Source organism: Miniopterus schreibersii (genome assembly GCF_964146895.1).
Source record: "Miniopterus schreibersii genome assembly, chromosome: 4".
NCBI lineage: Eukaryota > Metazoa > Chordata > Mammalia > Chiroptera > Miniopteridae > Miniopterus > Miniopterus schreibersii.
The window spans coordinates 38,672,196-38,695,664 of NC_138105.1; the positions used below are offsets into that span (position 1 = coordinate 38,672,196).

The 23,469-nt window shown below is 43.4% G+C and overlaps 1 protein-coding gene across 2 annotated transcripts in view; it reads right to left on the bottom strand.

The window, feature by feature from the left end:
- MAML3 (mastermind like transcriptional coactivator 3) overlaps positions 1-23,469 on the bottom strand; it is a 377,481-nt gene that overhangs the window by 152,976 nt on the left and 201,036 nt on the right. For both annotated transcript variants that reach the window (XM_081137509.1, XM_081137508.1), the window contains exon 2: positions 721-2,247. In XM_081137509.1, the coding sequence (XP_080993635.1) occupies positions 721-2,247 (1,527 nt within the window). The remainder of the gene's footprint in view (positions 1-720; positions 2,248-23,469) is intronic.

Below are 23,469 nucleotides of genomic sequence, written 5' to 3' on the forward strand. Positions count from 1 at the left end.
CATTTTTACCATGGGTCACTGAGAGCCCTGCTGTCCAAACCAGGAAGCCATGAAGTAGGAAAGAGGAGACTTTATTTGGATACAGCACTAAGGTACCATCACCATCACATCTCCCTGAGTTAGAGCTGAATAAACTTGAGAGGTTCGACTGCACTCCCAAGGCCCGAGCTCGAAACAGCCTCTAAATGCCTTAGTTCAGCAATGAATCCTACAAAAACCTATCCTCCAGTTCACCCAGAAAATACAGAAAACTCTCCCACAGTTGAACACCAAGAACCCAAATGTCCAGGATTCATAATTCTGAAAGCTAGGCGAAGGTTGTTCGGGGCCTTATCAAACTGCTGTTGCGATCCCTAAAGGCTCTGGCCTTCCCACCTCTCCCCACGCCCCAGTGTAGGGCTGAATGACCTGGGCGACGAGGAGCGCCCAGGGACCTCTAAGCACTGCCTCCCTCAGAGTGAGAAGGATACGTCATTTTTCATTTCTTATCTCCTGCCGGGAATAAAAGAAGTTCCCAGGTATTCAAATACAGGCGAGTTTATCATGCCAACCTTTCCATCTCTTAGAAAAGAGGAGGAAACCCCCCCCCACGCTCAAATCTGGCAACCCCGTGAGGATGTGTAGGAAGCATTTCCACAGGTAATTAAACCCTCGCACGTGGACAGCGTGAGGTGCGCCCCAGTGCGGCACGGCTGGGAGCGGTGTCCCTTTCACTCTTACCTGGCCGTGGGGTGGCAGTGCGGCGTACGCCAGCGGCTGGCTCATCACGCCTTTCTGCTTCATGAGAAGCATGCGCTTCTGGTCCTCACTCAGGTGCGCCCTGGGAGCCTGGAGCTGCGGCGGCTGCGGAGGCTGCTGCGGCTGCTGCTGCTGGATGTAGGGCAGCAGGGGGTTTTTGTTGGGGTTGGCCATGGGTGGCGTCATTCTCTGACTCAAGTCCGCATTGAAATGGGTCAGAGGCTTAGTGTTGCCGTAAGTGAGGATGTTGTGCTGTTTGTTTAAGGAGTTTGTACCCAAGTTATTTGGCTGCTGATTGATCATGTTCATGTGATTCTGCGGGAGGTAGTTATTCATTGTCGTCTTCTGCAGGTTGTTTGCCATGGGAGGCACTATCGGGTTTTGGTTGTTAAAGGCTTGGGGGTACATCATGGGGCTATTTGGTTTTTCCGCAGGGAAAGCTGCGCCGTATGGGCTGGATGGAGGCCCCAGCGGAGACCAGCTAGAAGTCTGATTTGAGTGCTGCTGCTGCTGCTGCTGCTGCTTCTGCATGAGTTTCGCCCTCTGTTGCTGCTGCGCCGCCATCTGTTTGAGCTGCTCTGCTGGAGACATGTCGGAGCTCGGCACAGCCACAGGGCCTGACCCCGAGCCAGCCACCGGCACTGCTGCCGGATTGAGGAGATAACCATTTCCAGGCCGAGATGGAGCTTGGCCTGGAGTGTGGGCTGGGTTTGGAGTTGGTGGGGACTGGACTGCACAGTTCGCTGGTGAGCTGGCAGAGTTTGGAGCTGCGGGAGTGTTGGCAACAGAAGGTAAACTGGTGGCCGTGGAGACAGTAGAAAAGGGAGGACCAGAAGAAGAAGGTCTTGTCTGGGGAGATCCCATGGAGACATGTGTAAAAGGAGAGTGAGAGGGGTCGCTCTTCACACTCACACTCTCCTGGGAGAGAGGGGTCTCGGTTGATGGCTGCGAGAATTCTGGTTCCTTCTTCTCTTCGAAGTCTTCGTTGAACAGGTCCTGTATGTCATCTTCAGGAACAGTGTTGGCCAGCTCATCTATTAATTCTTGCCACTCCTGATCATTCAGATTAATGTCTGAGAACAGCTTGTTTTGATTTGAAAGAGATGTTTCTGATGTGTCTATGCAAGTAGGATCATCTAGAGGTTCTTGTTTGAGGTCTTTGCTCTGCAAGATGGTGAAGCTATCTTCCAGGTCACTGCAACCATTAACAGGTTGAAGTTTAATCTCTGGGAGTCTACCATTCTTACTTAGGTCTTCTAGGAGCCCAGGAGTGTGAGTTCCGCTATTCTGCAAGGGCAAAGAAGGCTTCAGGTCAAGTTGGTGAAGAGGAGAAGCTGAAGGCAGTGGCATGTTGTTGGGCAAACTGTTGATGGCTTCCATCCCCGTGGGAATGTCCTTTCGTATTCGCTTGTTGGTTGGAGAAAAACTCCCATCGCAAGCGCCATTCTGCTGGTCTCCATTAAGTGGTGATCGGGCTCCTTCCAACTTCCTTTTCACAGTCTCTTGGAGCTGGAAGAGAAACAGGAAAGAGGACACTAAATCTCCAGTTCATAGTTTACCCTTTCAGTGTGGCGAAATGGACTGCTGTCAACTAACTTTCAAGAAGCAGAGCTCGCAAGGTCAAGAGAGAAAACAAATTAAAATTGGAGAGTGGGAAAGAATAATCTATTATTTTCAAAGGAATGCTAAGTGTGAGACTTGGACCAAAATGTACCATACTTGAGGAAGATGTTAATACTTATCTTAAATTCTTGTCATATCTTAATTGAGAACATTAAAGAATTCAATCAACAATATTTTTAAACAACAATAAAAATCCTCTAAGAACAGAACATTTAACACATTTACTGAATAGTGCAGAAATGAAGATTAACGGTTAACATAACCCCCAACTTCCTTTGAGTTCCTATTTTACTTGTCCTCCTAGCACCTTCTGAGGCTGTAGCCCACTCTACTCTCAAGCACACCTCCCGTGGTTTCCACGATTTGTGCTTTCCTGGACTGCCTTCTCCACCTGCTCTTTCTCAGCCCACGTATTCTTCTTTCTTTCTCTTAAATGATGGACTTCTTCACTGTTTGGTCTTAAGCTTTTTTTCCTGCCCACTATATACCTTAGCCTGGATGATTTCATCCATTACAACAGCTTCAAGTATCTTCTCTAGGCTGGTGACCTCATAACAGCATATCCAGCCCTATCTTCTCTCCTGAGCTCCACTAACTCCAATGCTCTCCAGATGTTTCATGGGCATCTGAAACTCAACATGTCTCAACACTGAGCTGATTATCTTTTTCTACTCAAACATGATCCTCACCAATGTTCTTATCTCAGTACTACCCAGTTACCCAAATCAGAAACCTAAGCATTCTTAAAACACCTCACATCACCAATCACCAAGTCCTATGGATTCTGCATCCAAACCATCTCTCTAATACACCCATTCATCTCCAGCCTCACTGCTACTATCCTTGGCTAGGAAACCATTATCTCTTGCTAGATTACTGCAATAGTCTCCTAACTGATGTCCTTGTCTTGACTTCATTCATCCATCCATTTACTCTTTCATCTATTCTTTTATGCATTGCTTTGCTTTCTATCAATCTATTCACTCTACTGCCACCTTTTTCAAAAAAATATATCGTCCTTCCTCCTTATAACCCTGTAATGATTTCCATTGTCTTTAGATTAAAACCCAAACTGAGCCTACTTCACTGGTCCTCACTCCAGGCTCATTTTCTTGCTTCTTGGTTTAGCATCACCTCTCCATCCCCTGCCAGACATTTTCTATCAATTCTTCTGTAACTTCAATTTCTTAAGCGTGCCAAGCTTTTTTCTGCCTCCAGGACTCTGGATATGTTCTTTTCTTGGAACATACTGCTTCCCCTCCATCTTCCCTTCCCAAGGTTAACAGCTACTCATCTTTCAGGTTGTATCTTAGACTTCATTTACTCTAGGAAATCTTCTCATATCCACTCCCCACAGCCTTCTTTGACTCACCTATCCTAGGCTGGATATTCTGGAATACATTTTTACAAGCAATTTCTACTTCCCCATCATAGCTTCTATCATACTTTGGGGCAATTGCCTAAGTGTCTGTTTAGTGAGCTCCAGGAAGGAAGGACTACAGCTGACTTGCTTACTGTGTCTGGTGGGGCTGCACCTAGTGTTCAAGTTCAGAGCAGTGGTTAATAAATAATGGCAAATTGAATTGATGATTCTGTTGTGTAATTCATAGAGGCTAAAAGAGGTGAGCTTAGATAAGAGCAGGAGGCAGCCCCATTGACCATAAGGAATGCCTGACTTTGAGATTCTACATTCCCAGTAATGGGATCTCTTACCCTGGAGTGTGTTGTGTCCACTTAACTAGATTCATTTAAGAAGTCAAGTTAAGAAAAGTCTTGCTACTCTATGAATTTGTAAACCATCAACCCAATTCATTTGTTTGCCCCCTTCCTTTCTGCCAGAAAAGGCCAGTGTGTGGGACTTCTGGTGAAAGAATTTGGCAGAAAGTAAGTACTGCATGCTCACTGAATGACAAAAGGAAGGCTAGATTGGGTTAGCAGGGGTTTTAGTAACTTCACAGAGTTGAGGGCAGAAGGTAAAATGCATGGGGAGGGTGGGAGGAGCAGTCCTCCAGGGAAGAGAGGAACAGGATTCCCTCGGACTTTGTACTTGGCACTCATACATGAAACTGACCAGGCTCGAGAGGATCCCCATGTAAAATAAAACCCATCTGGAGATGATGTGGGGATTCTATGAAGTGCCACTTTATGGCTATTTTCTCATAAGTAGAAAAATCCATGTTAAAAGTAAACAGAAAAGTCCTTGTGTGAAAATCCAGTCTAGCCCTTGTTCCTAAATCTTATTATTATTTTTTAATTCTCACCTGGGGATATATTTTCCATTGATTTTTTTTTAGAAAGAGAAAGGGAGGGAAGGAGGGAGAGGAGAGAGAAAGAGAAACATCGATGTGAGAGAGACACACTGATTGGTTGCCTCCTGTATCTACCCCGACCGGGGCTGGGGATTGAACCTGCAATCAACCCAGGTACGTGCCCCTGACCAGGAATAGAATTCAAGTCCCTCGGGTGCACGGGCTGACTCTCTAACCACTGAGCCAAACCATCCAGGGCTTAAATCTTATATTTTTATTCACAACACCAAACACTGTCTGTAGTCACTTGGTAAAAGTCCCTGAATTGCCAAAAATGAGGCCGGAATTGGGACACACTGGAATTTAACTTCAAAGGAGATACTGGTTTGATCCATCATATTAGGTAGACACTGTTAAAAATTACATTATTTATTGAGCAAACCAGGAAACTGTGGGTCTGATCACAGGTATGGCAGACACATGAATGTAGCTCTAACATATAGCGGCAAGGTCAAATATCACAGCCTCAGGGCCTGAAGGGAACAAGGAGGGGGCCCTCAGCACCTCCTGAAGTGAAGTTAACCTTAAAACAAATAAGCACTTGCCTTATGAATGAGTCTGACTCTATTTTAGAAAGTCCAGGTCCACAATTCTATTGTAGGGCTGCAAAACGGGTGGGGCAGGATGGAGAAAATAAAGACCAATGTTCTGTTTGTTGCTCTGTAGAGCAGTGGTGGCCAAGACCACCATGGAAACAGACAAGTCTGGATGGGAATTGCAGGTTTCACCGCTTACCAGCAGAGTGGACCCAGCTGGGTGAGGCTGTAGAGGGCAGTAATACAGAAACAGGAGCACTGGCCCTGGAGTCAGAATGCCTGGGTTCAAACCCAAGACCCCCACTTAAGAGCTACAACGTATAAATGTGACTTGGCACTTAACAAATGTTAGCTGTGATGCCCACCATTAGATAGTGAGTTACATGAAGGCAGGGATTTCTCTGTTTTGTTCACTACTGAGTCCCCAGAAACTCACAGCAGACACTCGATAAGTACATGTTGAATGAATGAATCCTGGAAAACATATAACCTCTCCTAGGCCTTGGTTTCCTTATCTGCAAAATGGGTTAGTAATATGTAGCTCATAGAGTTACTCTGAGGCTGAATTTAATGAAATAATATGGAAAGCACTTAGCTTCGTGCCTGGCATCCAGTAAGCACCCATTAAGCCTTAGCTATTACTATTTATAAAATTCAGTGATACTAATAGTCACAGCTACAACTGAGAGATTACTTCCCAGATTTCCAAAACACAAATAGGTAGAATGACAGTATTTCTGTTCGCCAGCCCACAAAACCCTAATGTTTTCCAAGCATCTGGTGAACCTTTTAAAATGTGAACAACAAAAATCACATTTGCAATTCAAGCCCAAGTCCAAGTGCTAATGCATTCGTGTCCTAGATTGTAAAACAGCACTAGATTGTTGAGGTTCAAATCAAATAGATTTCCAGTATTCAACCTGAGTGGATGCTAAGAATTTTTTTCCTTGAGGGCTTAAAGTTCTCTCCTGCTGGCCCCTTTAACCTAATTCTTGACATATATTTCATATATCAGCATTTAGGAATATAGGGAAGACACCACTAAATACAATGAAGCTGTTATGGTTTTTATGTTTTGTTTAGTTGTGTCCAAAATAGCAACCTTAGCATCCCACTGTCTCAGCACCCCCTGCATATGGAAAGGGGGTCTAAGAGTCCTATGCCCTCCGCATGTACCTCTAGGGAGGCAGAAGGAGAGTGGGCAGGAAGAGTCAGAACCCGAGTGCTTGGGAAGGCTGAGTAACTCACAAGCACTCTGCTCAGTGGGCGTGAGAATGGCTGACTACACAGGGAAACGTCCTCGTGAGTCCTCTGTCCCTCTGAGAACTTAAGTCCCAGTCTCATCCCAAATAGCCTTGTCTTAGGAAGTCCCTGGCTCTTCTGCCTTCCAAAGCTATGATTTGTGTCCTCATGGAAAAATCACAGGAACTCTTTACTGAGCATCAGCTTCCTCACTCCTTGGTTACTATTATTATAAGTGTTTTCTCCCATTAAGGGACACTTTGGTACCAGGAGCTGAAGCACACTCTTCAGCCAGTGCCAGTGACACTATGGGCCACTATTACAAGTCAGTTACTCTGAGGGAAAGAATGCGTTTGCCTTACTGGCTCCAGCACGAGTCTCTGGTCTACTGAGACCAGGTCTGTGGCTCAATGGTGTGTGTTTCTGTGAAACTGTGGTGTGTGTGTGTGGGGATGTGTGTGTGTATGGGAAGAATGGCTTGGGAGGGGTGACAGACACCCAGACCAGTAGTACTAAGAACAGGTGTGCCTTTGGGGATGTAGAGCCTTTTCACACAGGCCCATATTTTGTTTTCTTAGCAAACCTTTGGAGTTGGTCATGTGCTGGTCTGATGGTTCCCCAGGGAAGAGGGCAGTGTTTAGGGGGAGGTGGGATGGGGAGGGTGGGTGACACCCATCACAGGGAGGAACAGGGCTAAGATTACAGGCCTCTGCTGACGTAGCGGGGCCCCATTCCCTCAGACTCTCAGGGGTCTTCTGGGCCAGCATGTCCACAAAAAAGAGATTCTTTCTCCCTTTAGACCTTTAGCAGTGGTAGTAAGCTAAAAACAAACAAAAAAACCCCAACTCTCTTTCCTCCCCAAGCCCCTTACCTCTTATTGCCTTGTCTCTGATTTTGCATGAAATAGGGGCATGATCACAGAGCTTGGGAATAAAGATGATACTGTTATTAATGACAACTTTAGGATGGAAGATATTAGGGTAAACCATCAGATTCCTTGTCTTCTACTCCTAATGATTCTAAGAGACAAGTTTTATTATAACTCTGGTCTAACTCCACAGCCCACACTACACCCTCGTCCAGGACCAGGAAGCACAGTCGTGCCTTGTTCTATGGCACCGACTCCAATGCTGCTCTTGATGACGCTCCCTCAGACTGTTTTCAGGAACCATCCTTAATTTCACCCTCTCTCCACCACCCACACCCAATTAAACCTCAAGAACTATCTGTTCTTATCATTAATAAATTTCAATTCTCATCTTCCACCCCCGATGCCACTACTTTAGTTCAGATCATCCTCACTTCTCTCATGATTTCTGCAGCAGCTCCTGAGTCGTTTCTCTGCCCCAGTCCTGCCTGCCCTCCAACCAATTCTCTGCATCGTGGTTGTGCTTTTCTGAATAGATGTGAGCCTGATCCAGCCCATTCCTCATTTGCAGCTCTTTGGAGCTGTCCAGTGTCTTCAGCATTATCTAAGTCTGGTGCACAGGCCCTCCACAACGTGACCCCGGCTTACCTCTCTAGTCTTAGTGATCACCTCTAACTTTCTTCCCCCAACCAGCTCTCCAACACCAGTCAACTGTAAACCTTCAGCTATACTTAATTATTTGCAGCTCTCAGCACATACAGTGTTCATTCTCTCTCCCTCTCTGAGCCTTTGCATATATTATACTCTTATCCAGCTTCTTCATCTGACCAACTCTATTTGTCTTTCATGAGTCAATTTAGACATTTCCTTCAGTGCAGTCTCTTGTGACAGCCCCTCTCCACAACTCCTGATCTTGGAGGCTTGCCACATGCTCCCAAGCCATCCTAATACACATTGTACTATAGCTGCTTTCCTTCTTCATGGGACTGTAGGAATGGATGGACGCTAAGATCTCTCAAATAACCACACTGAGTTTAAGTAACTGACCCCACGAGCAGGCACTTGAAAATGTTGACCTGTATAGTGTTTTAATAACAACTGAGTAAATGTACAATTTATTTTGGTTATTTTAAAATGCTGGAAATGGCTTGTGGACTGTCCCCTGCATAATATTCCTGAGGACTGTAAGGATTCAGGGAATCTATGCTGAGAACAACTAGAGAGCTTATGAAGAGAATTGTGGAAGGGGAGACTGAAACTGAAACCCAGAGACTTGACGCAACATCACAAGGTCACATATTTTGACACTTATGTGAATGCAAAATGCTGGCTATTTTCATAGTTGAATTTTAAATTTCCATACAAAGGCTTCAAGTTTTCACCAACCAAAGCATTCCCCCGAACCAAAAATGTGAGTGAACTCCCTTCACCAACTATTAGAGACACAACTGTTTCCTAAGACTTGAAGATGAATGGGAATCTCAGTTTACAGATGCTATAACTAATTTGAGGCTCAAAGAGAACATTTTTGTTATTTTGATCTGCTCTGGTCAAACCAGAAGATGACTCACTGAATCAATTTTCAAATGGTTATTCTCTTCTTATTTTGCTGGCATATAATAAGCATAGGGACACATGGATGAATTTGACTTGCTTACTTAACATATTTGATAAGTGACCCAGAATACTTGTGTGTTAGATATTTTAATTAGTAGAATATGAATAGTGTGCAGAACATTTTCAGAACTGTTTTCTAGATTTAAGTGCCCTTAGAAAGGATTTTTTGAGGTTCATTAAATGGTCCAATTTTCTGGACCACTGATTATCCAACATTAAGTGACCTGGGATACTGTTAGAAACGCAGATTTCTTGGTCCCACTTCCACACAGTTTCTGATTCAGGAGCCCAACATGGGGCCCAGATTGGGACACAGGTTAAGCGCACAGTTATCAAAAGAAACTTATCAGATTTGGTCTAGGATCCCCAGTTTTTAGAAATGCTGATCTACACTAATAATTCTGTTGGAGTTCTAACATTCTGAAGTTGTTGGTTTGCTTTTTTTTAAAAAAATACACATACACACACAAACCTTATGCCAATATAAAATGTTTCTGAGTTCATCGGTGCCATTCTGGGACAGCTTATAAACAGGATTAAGAGGCAATGCTCTGGACGAGGTATTTCTGACCTCAGAGTATCTGGAATTCTGCAGAAGCTTGCAAGACTTTTCATAACAATGTTTATCATTTTTGTATTTTAGGGTTCTCTGGGTACAGTAATATCCTAGGCCATTTTCTCTTTCCACATTATACACTTGCCTTCATTTTCTTTTCTTTTTTAAAAATACGTTTTTATTGATTTTAGAGAGAGGAAGGGAGAGGGAGAGACAGAAACATCGATTGGCTGCCTCCTGCATGCCCCCTACTTGGGATGAACCCACAACCCAGGCACGTGCCCTGACTGAGAATTGAACCAGTGACCTCTTGGTTCATGGGTCAATGTTCAACCACTGAGCAACACCAGCCAGGCTGGCTTTCATTTTCATTCAGTGAACCGAGGGCATGCTGTGTGCTTGTCGCCAGGTGCTGAGGGGTAGACCCATTCCCAAGAGCAAAGACCACGCCAGAAATTGAACCCATGTCAGACACATATTGACAAAAGCTGCGCATGTCTCTCTTAAGGAGATCTATGTGAGGGATAAAGTGACGCACAGCTCCTGAGTTCTCCCTCGTCAGCCTCGCACACTGCTAACATTATGCCAGAGAGAAAACAACTTTACTACATAATAAAATCCATGCAAATAAACACCCCCCTTCCCGCACATGCACACGCACACACGCTGTTTCCCTGATAGCCAAGAGTTTAAAATGTCGAACTCTGCTTTTGACCATCCCAGACACACCTTCTCTGGACCTGGTCACTGGGTAATGCTGGGTCACTGGAGGGGAGGCCTGTCAGGGGGAGCAGTCAGAAACCTCCACTCCGTAATGCTCCTCTTAAAAGGGGCCTCACCTCCTAGCGAGCGTCTGAAACCTCAGCTACAGAGGCCCAAGGGGAATGAATGCTGGGGCACTGCTGAGCCCCCAGCCCAAGGGAACAGGACCCTTCAGAACATTCTGGGGGACTCTGAGGTTATTTTAAAAAATGATCATGACCCTCTTCTTTTCTAAGAGTCAGGTTCAAAACTCCGATTCCCAAGTAGCCTTACGCACGTACAAGAAGGGCTGAAGCTCTTTTCAGGGCTGGGAACATGGACGCTCACCCAACTCTAGCTGTGAGGCGCCAGAGTAAGGGTCCCTTTAAAAGCATTTTAGATCTTTTTGGGTGTGGCTGAATTTTTAGTTATGCTTTGATCCTTTGGTTATTTTTAAATGTGTAATCAGCACCAGTCAAATGCACAACAACGTACAGAGAATGGATCCTTAAACAGCAGTCATAGTGGAGGCTGCTGACATTGACAATCGGTGGGTCCCAAGGTCTCCGCAAATCTCCTTATTTCCAAATACATAAATGTTCACACAGGCGCATGGCTTTCTCTGAACTGAATGAGTAAGTCATATTTTCACCACCAGTCATGTGAATCCTGTGGATTCTTTATATGTATCTGAAGTTGTAAAGTTTTTCATGAGCTCCACAGACAGTTCAAACTGGTGCTTCAACAAAATTATGAACTCCTCATTAAAACCGAGACTGTTGTTCCTGCAAATGGCAAGGTTATACGATTTTCAAATCTCACATAGTTTTCAGTAAAAAGTGCTAAACTAAGTTTTCATCAGAGAATCTTATTCACTGCTCAGTAAATATTTCAGGATATTAGTGCCATATAAGATTCTAATTGGCTCAGAACTTACCATGTACCAGGCATCCAGCTAAATGCTTTATGTAGATTACCTTGAGTAATTCTCACAATAACCCAGAGGGGTTATTGGGCTCAGAGAGGACAGGAATTTGTCCCTGGGCACAGAGCACAGCTCTACTCAGTTCTGCCTGCCTACTCTGCTGTTCTGCGCCTGCTGACTCCTGTCCTGATCAAACGTGAGCAAACCTTGCTCAGAAATTGTGAAAAAGTGTTTTCAACGCCTGTGTCGTGACAGTCTGGGGAGGATGTGTTCACGTCTTGGAGTCAGATCTGCCTGATTCACAGAAAAGCGTGCTCCTCCAAGAGGGAGGATGCTGCTGTGCAAATTTAGCGTGTGTTTGAGAAGTGATGAGAGCTGCAGCCCTGAACACTTCAGGCGGCAGCGGCTGTGCGCATCCCAGTGGCAGCCTCCTGCGCCAGGTAGCTTTCCGTGGGAGAAGCTCCACGGAGGCCTGCAGTTGCCATCAGACTCCGACATCTGAACCCTGAACTGCTTTTCATACAAACACACACATATTACATTCCATTTACTTTTAAGAACAAGAAACAATTTCCTTAGGAATAGCTCCTGCTATCTCTTACTAGAAGTCATGCATACATTACCCATTCAAACACGTCTGTAGCGTGACCTTGTATTACAACCCGAAATTCCTAATGGGATTTTATTTAGAGCTGTAAGGAAATGGTGGTGAAGGGGGGCTGGTGAGGAAGAAGGAAAAACCATAGGGAGGAAGAGGGCAAATGAGAAGATCACATCGTATCTGCATCATTCACAGCTGGAGACTTGCACTAACAGCACACACCAAAGAACAGGCGTGTTAGAACTAAGCTCTAGGTTTCGATTTGTTTATTTTTCTGGGAGGCGGGAGGCAGGAGGGAGAGACACTTCAGGGAGGCTGAGCACTTTTCTCCTCCCTTGGGTAGGAATCAAGAATATTTTAATTTCACTGTTTACTCAAAACGTCCCTGATTTTCAACGAGAAATTCTCATTTTTGTTTGCAGCCCCCTTCCAGGAGCACCTCCATGGCACTGAAGCCCTGTACCAGCTTAGGGGAGGCAGAGAGCCCAGTGCCCAGACCTGACACTGCTTTTGAATAAAACCCCAGCACGTGTTTATCTCCCTTCGGCAAACAACAGTATTGAAATAAGATCGCCTAGTCTATAAAAAGCCTCTTGTTTCCCTCAAAGAGGTCAGACATTGCTCTTCCTTGTGAGTTGTAGTTTGCATAAAGCAAAGCTAAGGGCTGCCTCCTGGAAAAGAATTCCTCTCGCTCTGTGGGTCTGTGCGTTGTCTCTCTCTCACACACATACACACACACCCCATCTTAGTGAGCAAACAGGACACAGAATACCATATTTCTAGAAGGCAGCTGACTCTCAGACTTACTTTCACAGTAGCATGCTTTTACTCCAAAGCTGGAAGCTAAGGGACTTGCCTTCATTTACCAGCAAGGGAACTGCCATTATTTACATGCCTTTAGAGTAACTTTGTTCCCAAACAGGAGAAAGGCAGAACTAGGGGATTTTCCTCTCCAGGATGAGACACTGGTGCAGAAGATGACCACTCGCAGACAGCACATTGTCACATTCAGACGAACGTGAGTGTGATTTAACTGGCTCTGCAAATTTACACACAGGCAGTGCCTGCACAGCACCACACACTCAGTCCATAAACACCAGAGCTCTGGAGGTTGTCACAGAGCTTTTAATCTGTGGGGAGAAGCTGCTCAGCTTCATCCCACCAGCTGAAATTCGTTTTTCAGAAGAAATTAGACCAAGGTACTGTTGTTATAGCAACAGAGTCACTCACACGGCCTCTTCCCTACAACCTCACTCTGAATTCTGTGGGCAGCGATTTCAATTATGTACAGGGAGTGACCAGGGCTGAGCCCGGGTGGACCCTATCCCAGCCTTTTATGGAGTGGAAGTCTAAATTCTCTCTGTCCAATCAGAGCTTAGAAGACAGGACTTGCCAGTGTTCCACAGAGCTCTCCTCATCCTGAAAGTGGAGGAGCAGTGACAATGTTTTCACCCTTGGGTGGGAACTGGACATGCGAACACTGAATTTCTTAAGGTTAACCAAATACTGACCATTTCAGAATGGGAATTTCCAGTGAGGATGTTAGTGTTGGCAATCACCATATATTCTGAAGTGTTTTCATTATTTTAGCCCTCCAGGACTTTATTCTCAGTGGTGTGGAATTCCTAATATAATAGTGCACTCTGACCCCTGAAAACAACAATCAACTCCAAAATGCCCCTTTCTCGATGATGTACAATTACTACCGAACCTTTATGGCAAATAACTTTCCAAAGGAGTCAACAATGTGGTCGTCTACGTTCACCCCAGGGGTGTGTCAAGGTGCTAAAAATGAAGCCAGTGCTCACGACTAATATTATGGGCTTAATCGTGTCCTCTCCAAACCATATGTGGAAGCTGTAACACCCAATAACTCAGAATGTGACTGGATTTGAAAAGAGGGTCTTCAAAGAAGTGATCAGAGTAAAATGAGGTCATCAGGGGGTGGGCTCTAATCCAATCTGACTGATGTCCTTATAAGAAGAGATTAGGACACAGACACACACACAGAGAAGACCATGTGAAGACATAGGGAGAAGATAGCCACCGACAAGTGAAGGACAACAGTCTCAGAAGAAACCAACCCTGCTGTCACCTTGACCTTAGCCTTCTAGTCTCCAGACCTTGTGAGGAAAAACATTTCTGTTGTTTAAGCCCCCCCAGTCTGTGCACTACTTTGTCATGGCAGCCCTAGCAGACTATTACAACTACTAACCTGGTTGAGATGTATTTCTGTCCTCTCTCAGTGTCTTCCACAGGTGAGGCACTCAATGACTATTTTAAAGGACTATTTTGTACAAATTTGTTCCTGCTTTGACTCAACTAACAACATCAACTGTGTGCTGGGTTCTATACCAAGCACTAAGGACGCACCAGGGAATCAGATTCAGTCTCTGACCTCAAGAGCCTTTGGAGTGGAGGGAAAGCAGCAGGTGGGCTCTGACAAGGGCGCCTATGCTGTGGGAGCACAAAAGAGAGGAGTGCCACAGTGCAGATGAGGCAAGGCCTCCCAGAGGGACTGACATGCAAGCTGAGACTTGCAGTATTCACAGTGAGGCGAAGATGCCAAAGGAGAAAGGAAGTGTGGCTTCTACGTGAAACCTCCTGGCTTGAGCCAGAGTGCAAGGGGGACGTGCTGAGGCACAAAGCTGGAGAAGGGACAGCTACATAGATCCTGAAGGGCTTGTCTGCCATGTGAAGAAGTCTGGGCTTTGTCCAGAGGCTCTGGGAGGCACGGCAGAACAATGGTCACTTGTGACGCTAACTTCTGATTTGATAGTGATAGAAATTGGTTGCAAAAGGTAAAACAGTTGAGGTGGTCTGTATTAGCCAGCTCAGGCTGCCATAACAAAATACCACAGACTGGGTGGCTGAAACAACAGACATTTATTTTCTCACAGTTCTGGAGGCTGGAAGTCCAAGACCAAGGCGTCGGCAGGTTTGGTTTCTCCTGAGGCCTCTCTCCTTGGCTTGCAGATGGAGCCTCCTCTCTGTGTCATCATGTGGCCATTCCTCTGTGTGCATGCATCCCTGGTGTTCCCATGTGTGTTCAATTTTCTCTTCTTACAGGGACACCAGTCAGATCAGATTAAGACCCACCCTAACATCCTCATTTTAACTTAACCACCTCTTTAAATGCCCTCCCTCCAAATACAGTCATGTTCTGAGGTTCGGAGGGTTAGGGCTTCACCACAGACATTTTGGGGGAGGACACAATTCAGCCATAACATGGTTTACTACTGTTCCCGAGTGGCTGACTAACCAAATGGCTAAAGCCATCCCTGACTTATAAATCAATATGACACAGGCTTGGTCTTGAGGCATGCAGCTCAACAATTGCTATTTGGTCCAGGGATTAACCATACATACGTATTATATATATAATATATAATCCTCACTCGAGGATATATTTTTCATTGATTCTAGAGAGAGAGGAAGAGGGAAGGAGAGAGAGAGAAAAACATTGATGTGAGAGAAAAATATCGATTGGTTGGCCTCCGTACACACCCTGACTGGCAACCTGGGTATGTGCCCTGACTGGGAATCAAACCAGCAACCCTTCGGGGCTCAGGACGATGCTCTAACCAAATGAGACACAAAAACTAGGGCAACAATATATATTTTTTATATAAAGTGTTTTTCTCTCAATTTTAATCCCAAATTAAAATACACTTCACATTCACCCCTTGACTATCAGCAAAGAAGTATAGTTGGAGATGACTCTAAGCAAAACTCCAAGTAGGCAGGAAGAGTCTGTCACGATTTAGGACGCTCCGAATAATGACTATTTGTTCCCTGAGGCTTAGTATATGTTACTTTACATGGACAATCCACCTGACCTCACAAAGACCTGCAGAGAGTCTAGGGCAGCAACACAATTCAGAGGAAACACAAGGAATGATGGTCAGGATCTCCTGCTCAGGGCGCATGCCCTACGCCTCATGCCCCAAGCCCCACGCAATAAATCACTTTGCCAGCAGCAGGTTCAGAGTTTGTCAACGTTCTGTTCAAACTGTGGTGCACTGTAAATGTAGTGTAACAACGTGGAGTCAGAGTATGTATTTCAGTGGTTTTATCATTCTTACCTAGCCATCCAGATATTATTTATGCAGTTTCCATTATAATGCTATAGTTAAGTTTGCATAGTATTTTCTGTAACTACCTATTTTTTCATGGTTGTGGCTCTCTAAAACTCTCCTGGGACAGATTTTTTTTTTTTTTGTAAAAACAAATGATGACTTTAGGGATTTCTTGAAGTTACGTAAAAAAAAAAAAAGAAGAGGATTTTTATTGCAATAAATATTTTGTTACCTTTTGTCCAATCAAACAGCACAAATATAAAAGAGCTGAACATAAAGGCATCAAGCAAGGCAATGTAATAGATTTTACTGAACATGGCCCACCCTGCCAGATTTGACTAAATAAGGTTTGCATTCACATGCTTATCAGTATTTAAAAATACCAAGTGTACACAACAGAAAATGTCAGGAACTTGAAAAGCAAAAATATGCATGTGGCGTTTTCCACATTTCACTAAAGCACAGCAACTAAACAAACTTAATTATGTGATCCGGCAGCAGTTACTTAACCTCTCTGGACCCCGTTTCCTCAATTATAAAACGAGAGGGCTGGACTACCCGATTTCCAAGGCTTGTTCCAGCTCTAACAGAGTCTCTATTTGGACTCTGGATTCAAATCAATGACTCCCTTTCAAAACCACCCTGGAAGGCACTATTAACTCAGATGGACAGCTGAACTTGGCAGGTCATTACTGAGTAACTAAGATCCTCATTTTAAGTCAGAGAGCAAGAATTCATTACACTCTTCTGCAAAGATTTCCTGGCTTTCGTGAATTTGAAAGAAAAATTATACTTAAATCATAATCATGAGTATCTTCAAAAAACAGAAACCTAAATGTGTAAATTACATGGTTCATTTAAGAGAATTTTTGATTTTATGGTTGTCTACTTGGTGTCAGGTGTCCAGCTGGGTGCAGAGGGTGTGAAAGAAGCACAAGACCCCTTCTTTCAAAGGAATTCAGAGCCTGTTGCATGTTTCCATTGCTGAATGTCTATGGGAAAATATTCCCATTAAACATAACATTTGTCAGAAATAGACAACAGTGATGTTTCCATTCTGGTGACTACAATTTGGCTTACTTCACTAACTTACAGAACCACGCATGGTTCTTCCCCATCTCCACCATGAATGATTTTGATTAAATGGCCTTAAAGTGCATGAAGAACCTGAATGTGCTAGCTTGTGTAATTAGGTACTGGACCAGGTTATAAGTAGGAGCTGTCTATCTTTCCTGGTCATTCATTACTGCACATTTGACCTAGAAGAGGCCTACGGGTGTGAGCCTAATCTTAGGCGCGGAGTCAGGGGCCCTGGGTCCTGGAATCACTTCTCTCATGACCAAGCTGTGAGTTCTATGAAAGTCAGTCAACTATTCTCTAACCTCCATTTTTACCTGGACAAAATAATTTTTAAAATCCCTTATAGAGCTAACAGAGTTTTATGATCTCTCTAGGTTGATTTAGATATAGTTGGAAGATAAACCAACTGGGATTTTAGGTTTCCTTCTACCCTTGTGATTCTTTTCTAAAATATGTAACTAATTCCTAAATTTGAAAGAATGAAAAAGTTTGTGTTTATTGCTATTTCTATGTATTGTGTTGTAAAACCTGATTAATTCAATTCCTGCTAATTTTGCCTTTAGCTGTAACTTGGCTAAGAGCCAACCTGATATTTATCCTTATGTACAAAAAAAAAGAGCTTACCAAGTTAAAGAATAGGTATAATAAAGATTATAAGGAGAATGCTCAACCTACTTAAGACAAAAATAGATCTCAAGAACTCAAGGACTCGAGAGACTCAAATTTAAATAAACAATTGATACAAGTATTATGAATTCTTCTCATATATTAATTAAAGTACCTCCCCGAGGATGTTTATTTACTAACCGTTTGATAGCCTACTTTGAATTGCAGTTGTTACTTTTAAATATATCGCATGTAGTATATATTTGCTACTAGACTTCAGCTCAGATTTTTCTCCATTCAGGCAGCTGTTTGCTCACATTAATTTAAATTAGGGGGAGTCTATTGTATTCATCAACTCTTCATGTAAATGGCAGAAATGATGTCTATAAAATTTGCCTTGGGTTTGTTGGAACTCTGCAGCTTCACTTCTAGTCTGAGATTCGTAAAGAATGAAATGGAATGATTAATGTCCATTACTGATTTCTTACAGCTGCAACTTATCAGAATATGTATACTCTAATACTGTACCCATGGTAATTATCTCATTACTATGAAGTGTCACAGAAACGCATTATGTGGAGTACAAGTTGAATCACATTTAGCAATTTCTTTTTATGTTTGAAACCCAGAAGCTTAGTGTTCTTGAACAGTGGGGCTTTTGCATGGGAGTTGGGGGCTTTGCATGAGAAATGGGGGCTCAGCATGGAGCTGGGGTTCTCTGGCAGAAGTATAGCTAGCTTTGTGACTCTGGTCACTCTTTTAAACTTTTCTGCACCCTGATTCTTAATTTGAAAATGAGCATCTTCATGTATGACCCCTACTATACCTCATGGAAAGGATTAAGCAGATTAAGTCTATAAAACAGTTGGTCACCAGGAGGAAAGGCATTAAGGAAATTACTCAGTCCACTGCAGTGGTGACTTCTCTAACTGCATGAATATTTAATGAACAGGTACACATAATACTTGTCATTTCTATGGAGCTTTTCATGCAAGCATCTCACCATCACTTAAAGAAATTCATGGTGACAATTATGAGAGATCTGGGAAGCATCAGCTCATTGGCCAGAGAGGGTAGAGACTTAGCCGCTCAGTTTTTAACATCATAGTGTTCAAGAGTAGTGATATATCCCACCAACCTGAAGATACGACTTGAGAAATAAAGCAATGTTTGAGAGTCTTCTGTACATACATATGAGGCATCCTAAACAGTGGATGTGCAAAAATTCCCTAAGAAAGTGAACACACAGTTGGAGATGAGTTCTGTTAATTAGATGAGAGAAGTAAGCAGCAAAGAGGCAAATAAATAAAATAAAACACTTTCAAGAAAGCAGGACAAAACAAATAATAATAATTTGTGGTCTGATTTCTAGTGTCAGTTGCAGCTTTGAAATGAGAATGAGAACATTAGGTTAATATCAGAGTAATTTCCTGGGGATCTAAAAGGGGGCCCTCTAGGACACCCAGCAGCATCATTATCACCTGGGAACTTGTTAGAAATGCACATTCTCCAGCCAGTTACCAGACTTCCTGAACTCTGGGAGTGGGGCTCAGAGTTTGTGTTTTAACAAGCCCCCAAGGTGATTCTCATGATTTTGAGAATCCTTGTTCAAGAACATTGCTGTATGTCCAACAGAACTCACTGAGATGATGGAAATGTTCTGTATCTACACTGTCCAAAACATGAGCCTTTAGCTGCCCGTGGCTACTGAGTACTGGAAATGTGGCCAGTGCTCCTGAGGAACTGATTTTTAAATTTTATGAATTTTAATTAAATTTAAAATAGCTCCATGCAACTAGTGGCTACTCAACTGGACAGCAAAGTTCTAGGACTGTGCTGTAAATGAATGCCAGGTTTTGGGTCAGGAACAGAAGCAAATGGTGAAGAGAGAGATGCTGGGTGCGGCTCTTCCGTGTGAAAAATCTTGTTTGGAAAATGAGGGAAAACAGGCATCATAGCTTGAATGTCAGGAGGTGAAGTGAAGGCTTCTCTAGAGAAGGAAGACCTGAGTGGGTCTGAAGGGGAAGGAACTCAGGGAGCAGGAGAGGTAGAAGGGAGGGAGGGAGGGAGGGAGGGAGGGAGGGAGGGAGGGAGGGAGGGAGGGAGGGAGGGAGGGAGGGAGGGAGGGAGACAGACAATGAAAAATTGTGTTGGAAATGTCTAATCATGGTAAAAGACCCATAACATAAAATTTATCATCTTAACCATTTTAAGTGTACAGTTCAAGGGTATTAAGTACAATCACATTGCTGTACAACCATTCCCATCATCCATCTCCAGAACTCTCTTCATTTTGCAAAACTGAAACTCTGTACTCATTAAACAGTAACTCCTTTCCCTGGCAACCAGCATTCTATTTTCCATCTCTATGAATTTAACGACTCTAGGTATGTCATGTAAGTGGAACCATACAGTATTTGTCTTTTTATTACTGGACTATTTCATTTAGCATAATCTCCTCAAGGTTCTGACACATGACATAGCATATGTCAGAATTTCCTTCCTTTATTAAGGCTGAACAATATTGTTATATGTATATGCCACTCATCTGTCCATGGACATTTGGGTTATTTCCTTCTCATGGCTATTGTGGATAGTGCTGCTATGAACATGGGTTTACAAATCTCTTGAGACCTTGCTTTCAATTCCTTTGGGTAGATACCCAGAAGGAGAACAGCTAGATCAAAAGGTAGCTCTATTTTTAATTTTTTGATGAACCTCCATACTGTTTCCCATAGTGGTTGTACCGTTATACATTCCCATGGAGATATTTGTTTTTGAGACAATGAAGAATGGCACATCTGAGCCATTAAAAGAATGATCTAAAGACAAATGTGAGGAAGAGGTATGTTGAGATGGGAAGTGTGTGTGTGTGTGTGTGTGTGTATGTGAAACAAGGCGCTTGGCTCTAGTAGTTTCTATTTTCTCTTTGCATCAATGCAAGGACCTCACCTCAAAGTAAAAACACTGCTGAGGAGGAAAGACCAAGGGCAGAGGAGAGAAGTGAAAGAAGGTTTTGTACAGTTGGTCCATTATAAGAGAGGGACAAGGACACTTTCTGAGGGCTCAGAATCAGAGGTATGGCCACTGTCGTGGGACTGAATTGTGTTCCTACGAAAAAGATATGTTGAAGTCTTACCCGCAGGACCTCAGACTGTGACTTTATGTGGAAGAAGAGTCACTGCAGATGTAATTAGTTAACATGAGGTCATACAGCAGTAGAATGGGCTCCTAACCCAACATGAATGGTATCATTTTTATAAGAAGATGGCCATGTGAAGACAAGGAGACACACAAGGAGGACTCCATGTGATGACAGGGGCAAAGACTAGAGTCAGGCAGGTGCAAGCCAAGGATGCCAAAGAACTCCAGCAAACCCTTAGGAAGAGGTGAGGAAGGATTCCATGCAGAGTCTGAGGTGCATGGCCTTGGAGACACCTTGATTTCGGACTTCCAGTCTCTAGGACTATGAGACAATAAATTCCTGGTGTTTTAAGCCACCCAGTCTGTGGTAGTTTGTTACAGCAGCCCTAGGAACTAATACAGCTGCAGAGCATAAATCTGCAATAGGCCAAGGTCATTCCATGCCAAGGCCAAAATGAATATTTCCAAATTACACTGTGTCCCACCTTTGAGCAATATGCTCTCTGACAAACTGTGATAATACAGATGTTCCTAGACTTACGACAGGGTTATGTCCCCATTAACCCATTCTAAGTTGAAAGTACTGTAAGTCAAAAATGCATTTAATACACCTGACCTACTGAATGAAAACCACAGCTTAGCCTAGCCTACCTAATGTGCTCAGAGCACTTACATTAGCCTATAGTTGGGCAAAGCCATCCAGCTGCCACTGTCCAGCATCACGAGAAAGCATTGTACCAGGTATTGTTAACCCAGGAAAGATCAATATTCAAAATTCGAAGTACAGTTTCTACTGAATGCTTATCGCTTCTGCACCATCATAGAGTTGAAAAATCGTAATTTGGGCTATCATTCAGTCAGGGAAGTCTGTATAGAATAAGTCAATGTAAGTCATATTTTGAATCACAGTCCTTACAAAAGGATTTCTTTCTGTCTCTCACAGACACAGAGGGGGCATGCGCATGAGCACACTAAACTATGCTTCCAAGAGCCAAGGAGGGAAAGGACGTCTCGGTATCTTAGGGCAGGAGCATGTGGAGTAGATGTGGGCAAACAATGCCCTAGTTTTTTCACTACCTGGAAGTTCTGAATTTTATTTCACCCACATTTGGCCCTTACTTTTTTTTTTTTTCTGGGTTAGATGCCTGAGTGTGGCTCTTGCTTCCTCTGTAAAAATCAAAGACTTCTCTAATTTCAAAAATGTCTGTTTTTGCTGACGTTTGTCTTTGTCCTAAGTGCCAATGATTTCAGGGAAATTGTAACACAATTATTTTCCTACTTTTTCACTTGAGTTCTATGGGGAAAAGTCAGCATTAAGGTGATGAGTGCCAACAGAATAAGCCATTGGAGAACAAGCTGTCTGGGTGGGACACCTGGTGAGTCTCTCCCAGAGGCGGATGTGCCAAGGGTATGAGAGCACAGGGGCCAGTGGGGTCAGCACCACCATCAGCTGCAATGTGAGGCAAGGGCTGAAATCCTTCAGACCGTCTCAGCAGAAGGGTCTGGCTGGCACAGCTTAGAAAGGGAGCTCAGCTACTGCTGACATGGAAGCAATGTGGATTATTTGGTTAAGGAGAACAACCTTGAACATCTGCCAAGTCACAACACAAATGATAAAAACAAACACAAAGTCTGCCCTTTGCTGCCTAAGCTCTTCTCCCTTTAAACATATACCTCTTGCTTTTGTTAAAATCTACCTACATCCTACTAAAAGAGGAGGGAAAGAGCTCTAAGCTGCAGTTGTGAAGACAAAATAAAAAATAAAAAAAAATCCAGAGGTAATGAAAATTTTATATTTCTTTATAAGAAACGTATCCAGTTAACACACTCTTCTCCCCCCTTTTCTCAGCCCCTCACATTAAAAGAAGAAAGAATAAGAGAGAGAGAGAGAGAGAGAGAGAGAGAGAGAGAGAGAGAGAGAGAGAGAGAAAGAAAGAAAGAAAGAAAGAAAGAAAGAAAGAAAGAAAGAAAGAAAGAAAGAAAGAAAGAAAGAAGAAAGAAAGAAAGGCAGGCATGCATTTAGACTTTGGCTTTTCATGAAAGGCATACAGTAAAAGTATCCCTGTTCCAAAATTCCAAAGCAATTTCACAATCATAATGAAATGAGGGAGGAAATGGTTTTGTTGAGGTCTTGAAAACAGTCACCCCATGTTGCTATGTGGAATATCTTTATAAATTATAAAGGGATTTGCAAAAATTAGTTCATTCATTCAACACACACTTACTGAGCATCATTTGTGCACCAGGCCCCATGCGAGAAGCTGGGGACGCAGAGCTGAGTAAGACACAGGCTGCCTGGAGGAGCTCACAACAGAGGGAGACAGTTATTATTATTATTCATTCTAATGTGGCCAGGCTTCCATGCCCTATTCCTACCTCCAGCCCCAGGAACCTTGATTTTAATGCACAAAGAACCATATTGTGGGGAGAGAAAAAAAAGAAAATGACCACAGTAAATCCTGTAAAGGTGGCAGGTCTCTCCAGAAATATAGCTACACTGTGAGCTTAGACCTCCTTTCAACTAAGGGCAGGGGAAGAAAAACACACGCAAGAACGCCTAAGCTAACGCTACCACGCCAAAGCACAACAGACACCTGGAACTCAATTAGAGAAATTCAAAACGAACTGAGAAAAGAAAATTATATATAGTATAGAAAACAGTTAAAAAGAAAAGTGAGACAAATTGGAACAGAGTCAAAAGCACCCTCTCTCCTTGTCCTTTTCAGAATTGCCCCAGAGGGTCACCTGAAGAAAGATATTACCTGCGGCTCTACTGGAGACTGTGAGGTTTTCCAGACAAAGGG